Here is a 12,199-nt window from a genome sequence, read left to right as displayed (position 1 = left end):
TGTTGTTCAGTGGTATTAAGTACATTCACATTGTTGTGCAACTATCTCCACCATCCATCTCTAGAACTCTTTTCATCTTGCAAAACTGACATTCTGTATCTGTGAAAAAATAACTCCCCATTCTCCTCTCCCTTCAGGTTCTGGCAACCCACCATTCTACTATCTGTCTCTATAAAATTGACTACTCTAGGTACTTCATATAAGTGGAATCATACATTATTTGTATTTTTGTGACTGGCTTATTTCACTCAGAATAATGTCTTCAAGATTCATCCATGTTGTAGCATATGTAAGAATTCTCTTCCTTTTTAAGGCTGAATAATAGTCCACTTTAAGTATGTATCACATTTTGCTTTAGGACTCTCACCCTAAATTTATCAATGGACACTTGCGATGCTTCTACCTTTTGGCTATTGTAAATAGTGCTGCTAGATCTACAAATATCTTTTTGAGATCCTTCTTTCAATTCTTTTGGGAATATACCAAGAAGTGGAATTGTTGGACATATATACCATTTTAAAATACCTTTACATACCTTTTTTTTTTTTTAATATTTAGGGATTTTAATTTTAAACAACAGCTTAAGTTTTGAAACAGGGAAGACTGCCTCATCAGTTAGAAGACAGAGGAAATCTTGATAAGCCTTCCTATGAAGTTATATAAATTGTTTTTTATAACAAAGTGAATACAAATGAGAATAGTAAGAATATTTTGAAGGCGACATTTTTAGTGATTATTCTTTTTTTTTTGTTGTTGTTTTCCATTTGTTTATTTTATTTTATTTCTGTTGTTGTTGTTTGCTTATTTAATGTATTCCAGTTACCATGAGTTCTACCAGAGCCCCAGTGGAAAAAGTGTTTAATGGCCAAATAAGCCTTAGGCTCTGAAATACATGCATACACATATGAAACTTTAAAAATTCCAATTTGGTTCCACAATGGAGACCTTATTATATCCATTTTATAGATGAGGTAACTATACAGGGAGGACAGGGGAGGTTGTGTGTGAATCACAGCCCTGGGCAGTTTGGGCTGCCTGGCACCACCACGTGGTGGGCACAGTCCCCATGCTCATGCACTCACTTGAGGACAGTGGCATTCTCCTGGAGTGTGGGACCCATGTGGACAATGGTACACAGCACAACACGCCCACCCCTCCCTGCTGGCTAGACCAGCCTGGCTCACCTCGTTGTCACGGTCCTTCTCCAGGAAATGACGGGCCACGTGACTGGGCAGGATATTCCGGAGCATGTTCTCATTGTGTTCCCTCAGCTCCTTCATCTCGTTGATCTCCTCTTTGGCCTGTACTCGCCAGAGGAAGTCCAGGCGGGCTGTGTACTCCAGCTGCAGTTCATGGCAGAGAAAAAGAAGAAACAGGTAAACTTCCAGGGTATGGGATCCAGGCACACATGCTTGGAAGGTGGGGAAGTCTTCTTGGGAACTCTCCATAAATGAAATAGAGCGTGATCTGGATAATTTGGGAGGCGTTTTGCCTGAAGCCAAGTGACTGGAGGATGATTAAGTCTCATGGGGACACCGTAGCTGCCCTTCTTAGCATTACTGTACCTGTGATTTTATACTCATTTGTATGATTATCTGATGAAGCCTGTGTCCTCTACTGTACTGTCAGTGGTATGTGGTCAGGGTCCTTCCCCTGTTCAACATTGCATCCTTGCTGTTATGAACCTGATGTCTCCCTCCATTTGCATGTTGAATGTTTAACCTCTAATATGATGGTTTTTGGAGATGGGACCTTTGGGAAGTAATTAGGGGCAGATGAGCTCACGAGGGCCACTCGTGCTGAGATTACTACCCTTATAAGAAGAGACGTGAGGGAGCTTGCTCTTTCTCTCTCCACGTGTGCACACCAAGAACAGGCCACGTGGGGACACACAGCAAGAAGGAAGATGTATGAAAGCCAGGAACAGAGCCCTCTTCAGAAACTAAATCCTGCTGGACCTTTGATCTTGGACTTTTTAGCCTTTAGAACTGTGAGAAAATAGATTTCTGCTTTAAGCTACCCAGTCTATGGTATTTTGTTATGTATGGCAGCCTGAGCCTATTAAAAACACTTTCCATGCAGTAACACGTCTGGCAAAGGGCAGATGTTTAATCAGTATTTGTTGGCTCAACAAGTAAGTTATAATAATAAAACTAGCTAACACTTAGGTGATACTTACTATGTGTCAGACACTGCTCTAAGCAATATACATATATTAAGTCCTTTAATCCACACAACAGCCCTAATAGGAAGGTGTTATTATCAATCCATATTTTATAGATGAGAAAATGAAAGCAAACATGGTTAAGTAACTTGACCAAGATCACACACGAGTTAGTGGTGAAGTCAGAATTTGAACTTAATTCCAAAATTGGCCCCCAGAGTCTGATCTCTTAGCAAATGAACCTACACAGAGGAACTATACCAAATGTCTTTTTACACAATAATTTAATGACACATTCCTAGAGGGAAATACCATAAGGATAAAAAGAGCTGACAAAGGATGTTAAAACTGTTTACAATAATCATATTGTGGGTGGGAATGTTTGTATTATTGCTCTTTCACTATTATGTGTGAATCATAAGATAAGGCAAATGAATAATTGTAATGGCTTCATTTAAATTGGATTTTTTTGGGGAAGGAAAAAAGGAACTACTTTTATTTTGTAGTTATTTAATGACCTAAATTCTTCATGAAACCAACAAATTAAATATTTTTTGCAGAAAAAAATTAAATATAAATCTCACCAAACTTACAAGTATGCATATAGGAAAAAAAAAACAACAGAAAAATATGTTAAATAACCACAAGGGCAGAGGAATTTGTTAAATAACCATAGATGATGGCTTGACGTGGTGGCTCACACCTGTAATCCTAGCACTCTGGGAGGCTGAGGTGGGTGGATCATTTGAGCTCAGGAGTTCAAGACCAGCCTGAGCAAGAGCAAGACCCTGTCTCTACTAATTAGAAATAAATTAGCTGGACAACTAAAAATATATAGAAAAAATTAGCCGGGCATGGTGGTGCATGCCTGTAGTCCCAGCTACTTGAGAGGCTGAGGTGGGAGAATCCTTGAGCCCAGGAGTTTCAGGTTGCTGTGAGCTAGGCTGATGCCACAGCACTCTAGCCGGGGGAGCAGAGTGAGACTCTGTCTAAAAAACAAAACAAAAAACAAACAAACAAACAAAAAACCCATAGAGGATGTGATCAGGAAACTCTAGACTGGGAGACTTTGTAGAAGTCAGATGGCTTTCATAAAACATTACAAGAAAGAAAAAAAATGGAGGGTGATCCTATAGATTTAAAAAAGACTTAAGAGACATGTCAACCAATGGCAACATGTAGACTTTATCTAGATCCCAATTCAAACAAACAAACTTAGAAAATACAATTCTAAGCTAATTGAGAAACGGAAACACTGCCTAGGGGTTTGACAATATTAATGAATTACTGTTTTCTTTTTAAAGGTGTGCTAATAGTATTGTGATTAAGCTAAAAAAATCCTATATCTTTTATATGCATACTGCAGTATTGACAGGTGAAATGATAGGATGCTTGGGAATTGCTTCAAAATAGTTGGGGGGAAGGAACGATGAGCGAAATGAATAGGGATATGGATGAAACAAGACTGAATTTGAGCTGATGACTGTTGAAGCTGTGAATTCATTGTACTATTTTACTTACTTTTGCATATGTTTGAAATTTTCCATAAGGAAAAATTTTTAAAAAATTATGAGCAGAGGCAGCAGCTGTACAAAAGAATGCTAGTTCTGACTCTTTTACCAAGTTGCTGTGTGGTCTTGGGAGAATTGTTTAACTTATATTTCAGTTCCCCTCCTAAAATCTAAGGATAATTGCCCTCCATCATGTCTAATTCAAGAGACATGGATTATTATAAAGATCTATTATATGGATCAAGGACATGATGTACAAAAGCACTGTGAAATGTCAAATGTAGATTTATAAGGTATTCTGTAGATTTATATTTAAGTCATCTGTAGATGAAGTCAGATCAAAGCTGGTTTTTTCCCCCCTCTAGATTTAAGAGCATCAAGTTTTGATTTGTCAAGTTGCTGGGAAGTATTTTTTTTATTCACAATTATTTCCAAATAAAATGTTTTCCCCTCCTTAAAATGCAAGTGTGGTTGAAGCATGAGATAATTTTTAATTTTTCTCTTGTTGAAGTACTCTCATCTAATTGAATTCAACTCAGAAAGATGAGTAGAGAAATTTGAAGGGCTGGAGTTGACTTAAGCAAGAATTTTCCAATTGCAAGACAAGAATACATTTTACTTGGCCTGGTTACCGTAGCTAGTTACTGTAGCTAACAGACATATCCATATAGATATGACATATCCATATCCATATAGACATATCTGTATAGATATGATTCAGTCCAAGTGCAGTCCAGTCTCTTGGCAAAGCAAGTTTTGAGAAGGCAGGAACCACATATTATTAAACCTCCACAGAAAGAAACCTTTCCTCTTAAGTTTACTAAAAATCTATCATACCAAATATATGCTACATGCTAGGCATAGGAATATATGTGGGACTCAGTTCCCGCCTCTGGTTTACCCACAGCAGAATGGTGGCAGGAGGGCACCAAAAGAAAAGAGATCATTTCAACACAGTGTGGCCAGTGCAGACATGGAGAGAAAAGTGAAGCATATGAAAGACATGGACATTGATTTTTTAAAAGTAAAAATTCTTCAGCATTTGCTTAAGAGATGTCAACTGAATCGTGAGTGTATTCTCTTTCTTGACTTTTACCAAACCATTAAGGAACTGACAATATGAAAAGACTACTAAGGGAACTAACATATATTGCTCATATATTTTGTCAGGGTATTCACCTAATGATAGCTAATGCTTACTAAACTTTTGCCTTGGACCAGACCCTGTTCTAAGTGTTTAATATGTATTTAAGCTCATGCAATCATACTACTCAACAAGGTAGGTGCTTTATTATCTCTATTTCACAGGAGAGGGAATGGAGGCACAGTAAGGTGAAATTGATTTCCTAAGTTCTCACACACAGAGGCTGGCTTTGAACCCAGGGCATTTGACTTCAAGCCGTGACTCTTAAACCCTATACTCTATATACATGATCTCATTCAGCTGATCTCCACCTCTTGACAGATAACTATTATTCTTTTCACTTTATAGGTAAAGAAATGACAGTTCTGGGAGATTGACTCTCTCCAGGTCACCCATTCTCAAAATGGAAGTGCTGGGACTCATGAAAGAATATTTGGCACCAAGGCTTGGGTCTTTCCTTCTAAGCCATCTGATCCCAGTTACCTGTCTTTATCAGACTTGGATGTAAGCGACAGGAGACATGACCTCATTAATCTCTGTCCCCATGCAGAAGTGTGGCTTCCTCTGCTATAAATGGAGATGCCAAGACAAAGCCCAAACCTCCAGGGCTGCGACTGAATCAGGCATGAGGTGGGAGGCACCTGTCCAATGCTCAGAATGGTCACCTGTCTTGGAGGAGGCAGTATTTGGCATATTACTTCCACATATGTGCAAAATGAAATTTCCCAATTATTCAGTTACATGGCCGCCTCCGTCACTCTGGAGATGTATAATTATACGTGCTCCCTCTGGATGCTTCTGCGTACCAGGTATCAATGGGCATTATTCAGCCTTTATTAAAAATAGAGGGCTGCTGAGTCACAAAGGGAAACTGGTAGAAGCAGTTAGCAAGCCCAGGAGTGGGAAGGCTTGATCCAGGATGAATAGGGCCCTGAAGGATGCTATAGATAGAAGACACCTGAAGTGATGCAATCCTGCAGAAAGCTGCCTCTAGCACAGGGAGGAAACAGACTGGACTAGGAGTTAGACCATTTCTGCTTCAGTCTGACTTTTCTTACTTCGTGACCTCAGGGAACTTGAGTTTCTGCTCTTGTTTTGGGACTAGATGGATAACAATACTTGCCTTGTTTGTGTCATAGGTTTATTTTTAAAGTCAAATATTAATAGCTAATAATTTTGATCACTTATATATAAAAGCTACTAGAATAAGTATATTACAGTTATGTTCTCATATAACACTATAACAACCCTATGAAGTAGAACCTGTTATTATCATACCTATTTAACAGATAAGGCAACTGAGACTCAGAAAGTTAAGTACACTGTTGAAGGTCACATTACTAAGTGGCAGAGTTAGGATTTGTATACTAGCTGCCCAATTCCAAAGTCTATACTTGTAACTGCTATACATATGGGATATGATTATGTCATTTAAAATCCTTTGAGTGTTAGAAATAGAAGGGAAAAATATCAGATGTCATTTAAGCCTAATAGCTCAGATCCTCACTAAGGACCAACATACTCTTACTTTACACATAATCTTAACATGATTAGGTTATCTACTTTCCCAGGACTCATAGAAAACAGGATAAATTGAATCAGAATGTTGGAAGGGTACCATTTGGGGAAGCGGGCACTGACAGGGCACAGTGTGATTCCTTAATGTGACAGAGGAGACAGAAACATCCTTCTTATTATGGAATGAGGACCCTCACCCTAAATTTGTTCTTTCATCTGTTTCTGAGGATTTCTCACTTTTCAGTTTAAAACCTGTGTGATGGAATGAGCATATGTTTTTCTATAGGAGGACCCTGTCTGATTTCATTTTCATAATCCTCAAATGGACTGTCATATGTCAGACTAAGGAGTTTTCTCCAATAAATGGAATCCATCAAGACATGAAAGGCAAGACCCCCATCCTCACAGAGAGCCAGAAAGACCTAAAGACAGCATTCTGTGAATAACTACATTTTGATATTTGGCTTTTTGTTTCATCAGAAATTCAGCCAAAATGTAAGAACAAGTCAAAGCCACACTGCAGGATTGAATGCCTTGGGCCACGGTGTTGGTGTGCAGACAACAGCTTTGTTCTGCTGCAGTCTAATGAGGTAGAAAGGGTGGGCTTTGGAAACAGAACTGGATTTGAATTCTAATTCTCCCACTTAGTAGCTGAGTAGCCTTACTTCCATCATCTGCAAAACAGGAATGATAACAACTCTCATTATTCTGGATTGTTGATAGGATTAAATGAGATAATAGAGGGCAGGTGCTAGGTACCTAGTAGGAACTCAATAAACATTAACTCTTTCCCAATTTCCTTCACTTGCCAAGTTTTTGTATTACCTAGTTCAGTTTTTTTATTGACTACATTTTACCATCCTTTATTGCAAATAACTGTATATATGCATCTCTAAGTTCTTGGGGTTTTGGGCTGTTTTATCCCTGCTTTCCCAGGGTTCGTTACCTCCCTGTTTCCATGGTGACTTCACAGCGATATGTTTCTATTTCTGCTCTGGCTGACGGTCTTCTTGTTTTGCTTTCCTCCGTTTCTGGTTATGCTTTTTGAAGTGCACACAGACCAAAGAAAGATAGACTGGGGTCCAGAGCAGATCAGTGAGGCTGGCAGGGACTGGTTTCTCCCAGGGGTGAAAATCTCCCCAGGTGATGAGCACTCATGGGCTGGAGTCCACCTGAAGAAGTCCTACTGGTCTCTGAGAGCAGGAAATACCTCTTGGGTGAAGCCTGCCATGATGCTCCCATGCAGAATAATTTCCCTTCTCCAACTCCCTTGACAAGTCTGCACCATATGTAACACTTTTGTATTATGTAGGGTCCAGTCTCCTTCAGAAGACTGGAACAGGGATGGGATTTTCTATAGTACAGTCCACAGTGCCCTTTACATATCCTGGTAGAGTAGGGGCTCATAGAAAGTGGAATTGACATGGTAGGAATTTTATCTAATTAGGACAAATCAGTAGTGAAACTCTTCTTGTATACTCACAAGGCAGCACACAAATGATTCCTCAAAACAGCTCTAGTCAGGTATTACTACTTGGTTTGGAGTTGAGGAAACTGAGGCTCAGGGAGACAAGTAGCAGACCAAGGCCATGCACTGCTGAGCACAAGAGCTGGGATTAGAACCGAGGCTCAGCTGACCCTCAGACCTGAATGTTGACCTAATACAGCATGCAACTTCTATAGTAATAATATTATTCAGGCAACAGAATTGGGAGGCATCCCAGTTTGCCTCAGGCAGAAATAAAAAGCTCTTTTCTGGCCAGGCACAGTGGCTCACGCCTGTAATCCTAGCACTCTGGGAGGCTGAGGCGGGTGGATTGCTCAAGGTCAGGAGTTTGAAAAAGCTCTTTTATTAGGAATATGGCCTTTTTGAAAGAGATGTACCTAAGGGGCATTAAAACCACATTGCTGACCAAATCATCTTCTCCAGCTTAGTTTTTCATTAAGTGGTCTTTATTAGGAATTGATTCATTAAGAGCCACAGCTTCCTGCAAGCAATTAATTCTCATTTGCTTCAAAGAGCAGTGGAGGCTTTTCAGGCCATTTTTATGGCAACAGAAAATACTAGCTGACTTGGAGCAGCTAGAGCACAATGGTAGATTACCTGCTGTCCATGGTAGAACACAGCAAGGAGGAACATTACCATCAGCAGCAGTGATGCCTCCTTGGTCCCCAGGAAATCTCTGTTGGAAGAAGAAAGGCAAAATGATGGCATGGTTACTGATAACCTCTGGGAAACTGAGGTTTGGAAAGCAGTGGCATAACAAGAAAGAAAGAAGTATTCTTTGAGCACCCACTATGAGACAAGGGCTGTTATGAGGGTTTGCACATCAGCAATTCAGAAATCAGTTGACTCCCAAAGGTATGGGGTCATTTAGGACATACACAGTTAAAATGATTCTAGAGTCTAGCATCTAGATGATGCCCTCATGTTGATAATAATGCCTTCTATTTACAGAGCACTTTTTCTAGATTTTAGAGAGCCTTTATACCTTCCCAACACAAAATCCATGTGAAGACAAGCATCCCTTCTCTCTATTTTTTAAAAGATATTATCCTATTGAAGAGACTGGCATATAATGCTTGCTATGTGGCAGTCTTTATTCCAAGTGCTTTGATTCTTAGATTCATATATTAATTCTATGAGTTAAGCACTGGTTTAGTTCTTATATCAGTTCTTTTAATCTTTATACCAATTCTCTAAGTTGAGGAATGTTGCCCTCTCCATTTTAATTCTTATATCTTTTGGTAAAGGCTTTGTTTTCTGCCATCCCCTCCTGGAGTGAACCTTCAACTGTCAATGCTCAGTCCTGGCGAGGGCACAAGCCGGAGAGTTCCTGACCTGGGCTGTGCTGGGCACGCCAGGAGACTAAGCTGAAAGGCAGCTGACGATGGTCAGTGGTAAGGCTATACTTAAACACTGACATGACTTTCAGCCTTTATAGGAATTCAGAAGAAAGCCAGGAAATACATTGTTTCCTTCTGAGTGCTTTCTCTCTTTCATTTTGGCCCACCATGAAGCTTTTCTCAGGACAAGCTGGGCCAGAAGGCAAAGGGTCTGGAGGAAGCAACATTGGACTTGGCATGTGGACATGGGTAACATAGAAATAAACTGTCCCCTCAACAGGATTTCACAGGCTAATGATGAAAACCCAAAGTGAAAATGCACAAGTACAAATCATCTCTATGGATGTAATGACTTGCCTTACATCGCCTTGTGTTCTATTTTCCCCAAATTCCTCCATCTCAGGCAATGACCCCTCATCTATTTGCCCACGTGCTTGAGCAAAGCAAAAACAGAACTAGGAGTTAGTCCTCATTTACCCCTAATCTTGTCGCCTCTATCACCAAAATATATCTCCAGTCCATCCACTTCTCTCATGTCCTCCTTTACCACCTGCACAACCACCATCATCTCCAACAGCCTCCTGATATGACTCTCTACAATCTCTTTTCCTACATAGTTGCCATAATATTTTTTATCACTAAAACCAGATCATGTCACTCCCTTGTTTAGTCCCCTTCCAACCACAAGCACACATAACTCAGAACTCACTCAGAAGTAACTCTGATGGGGCTCACAGAGACAATGGGGCCATCATGGATGAGATGCTATGTCTAGAGGGAGGAGTAGAGTGGGCCGCAGGATGGCTGCCCCAAGGCAATCTCAAGCTTCCCTTTTTGGTTATTTTTGGACACCAGCAGGAGTAGCTCAGGGTATCAGGGAAATGAGGGCCTGAAGCCAGCTACCAGGACCAGCTTTTCATCTAGATTTATGCTAAAAGACCTTCCCAGCTTATGTTTGGCCAGGCCCATACCAGCTCACCAGGAAAGAACAGGGACTTAGGAATGGAAATATGCATTCTCTTACCGACGTGTTGTGCATATGGGGACCAAGAGGACCAAAGAACTCTGCGGGCTGGAACAAGATTCAGATTTGTGAATTCTTAGTTCCATCTGCTTTCCCTTGGAGATAAGATGCTAATAATAGATGATACTCATTATTATGTTTCTATAGCCTCAGAAAAACACATAATTATTGAGCATCTACTGTGTGCTAGGCATATGCAGGGATATAGAGATGAAGAAGGCACATTGTTTTTGCTCTCAGAACATTCCAGTAAGAGAAAGAATCAACCATACAGATAATTTTATAATATAATAAACTCCATGGAAAGGATACTTCCTTGTTGCCATGGGAATACACGGGAAAAGAAAGTAACCCAAGCTGGGTGTTGAGGAAAGACTCAAGAGCTGAATCTTAAATGGTGATAAGACTTCAGGAGGAAAAAGTGGGGCGGGGGGTTCTATAGGTGCCAGACATATGATTTGCTTAGCTAGCTGGTTTACGGAGTCTCTAGGGCAAGGATGATAAGTAAATGCCATACAGCATGTTTGATGCCATTAGCAGACTTAGCAGGAGATAGTAGGAGAGAGTCCTCAGATCTACTGGAGCTGTCCACCACGAGTGCTGAAGTGAAGAGGGTGGGACTATGAGCTGCATATTGTCACCCTTGCATTTCAGGGATGAGAATTCATTCATTCATTCATTCATTCATTCATTCATTCATTCATTCATTCACAGTCACCAATGTGCTTGTTCTTGGAGTATAGGCACATTCCAGTACCACCTTTTCATTCCTTCATGTCATTTAATTCTTTAGCCCCTGAAGTTTGTGGACCCCTGAAAAAAAGATTAAAAACACATGATTTGGACTCATGCAGATCCAGGTTCCAATCTCAGCTCTGCTGTGGACTGGTTGCTTGACCTTGGACAAGACATTTAATACCTCTGAGCCTCAGTTTATTCACCTGTGAACGACTCTGATAGCATTTACCTCCATACTTGTGAGGATTAAAGGAGTGAATTGCGGCAACATGCTTGGCACAGCACCCGGCCCATGTTTCTCTCTCACCACCTGTCAAACACTCAGCACATAATCTTGCTCATGGTGGCAGTGCTTTAAAAAAATCACTCGCTCACATTGCTTAGTCTGAATGAGAGATGCCCTATGTTTAGCTCCTCCTCATGGGTTCGTCCCAAACTCCTGCTCTGCCTGGCACTTTCGATATCTTTTTCTTTGTGATGCAGAATACTTTTTTTTAAAGCTCAGCAATTTATCATTTGGAACACATTTTCAAGAGAAAACATAAATACCTCTTGAATCATTTTGAAAGCAGTGATTGACCAAAAATAGAAAGATGACTAGACCAAACTTAGAAGACTAAGTAAAAGAAAATTATGAACAATCTTTGTGTCTTTAACTGTTTTTTATATGGAAAAAAATAGTCTGAGCAGAGACTGTAGAATATGCATAGTAAGTCAGCCAGGCTGAGGAATATCCAAAAAGAATTATGGTTTGAGTTTAGAAGGTATTTTTTTTGTAGCTTTTATAATTCTTTAAAGAACTTCTGAAGAGAGCCAAATGGCTCAAATTGGTACTGTATTATAATACTTTGCTTGATATTTGGTGTCAGGGAATTAAAACCAAGGATATTTTGAGCTGATTCATTTGTATTAATAAAATCATTGAATTAATGTTACCATCTCCTTATGCTAATAGAAAAGAATATTATGAAGTGAAAACACATGCAGAACAATGTAATTCTTAGGGCTATAACAATCTTTAGAGATCATCTTGTCTAATGTATCATAAAAATTAATATTTAATTTGAGTGAACTCATTGTAGGAATATGTATGCTAGTTATAGTGAATTTGGAAACTAATACAAATTCACAAATAAGAAAATAAAAATCATCCTCAAGCCTGCCACTCAGAGAAAAACAATGTTTAAAGTTGTGGAGTCAACTAAATGTCATTTCCTTTTCCCCCACGTAAAAATATGTTTACAAATTTAGGT

General features: G+C 39.7%; 1 protein-coding gene across 3 annotated transcripts in view; it reads right to left on the bottom strand.

Moving 5' to 3' along the window:
• The window catches only part of ADCY8 (adenylate cyclase 8), a 235,585-nt gene that overhangs the window by 24,588 nt on the left and 198,798 nt on the right, over window positions 1–12,199 (bottom strand). For all 3 annotated transcript variants that reach the window (XM_020289021.2, XM_020289023.2, XM_020289022.2), the window contains 2 exons: window positions 8,442–8,520; window positions 1,185–1,343 (listed from right to left, as the gene is read on the bottom strand). In XM_020289021.2, coding sequence (XP_020144610.1) covers window positions 1,185–1,343; window positions 8,442–8,520 — 238 coding nt within the window. The remainder of the gene's footprint in view (window positions 1–1,184; window positions 1,344–8,441; window positions 8,521–12,199) is intronic.

The sequence above is a fragment of the Microcebus murinus genome, chromosome 7 (genome assembly GCF_040939455.1).
Source record: "Microcebus murinus isolate Inina chromosome 7, M.murinus_Inina_mat1.0, whole genome shotgun sequence".
In the NCBI taxonomy this organism is placed as follows: Eukaryota; Metazoa; Chordata; class Mammalia; order Primates; family Cheirogaleidae; genus Microcebus; species Microcebus murinus.
Note: the sequence above shows the minus strand (reverse complement) of the source record. Positions and strands in the feature narration are given on the sequence as shown.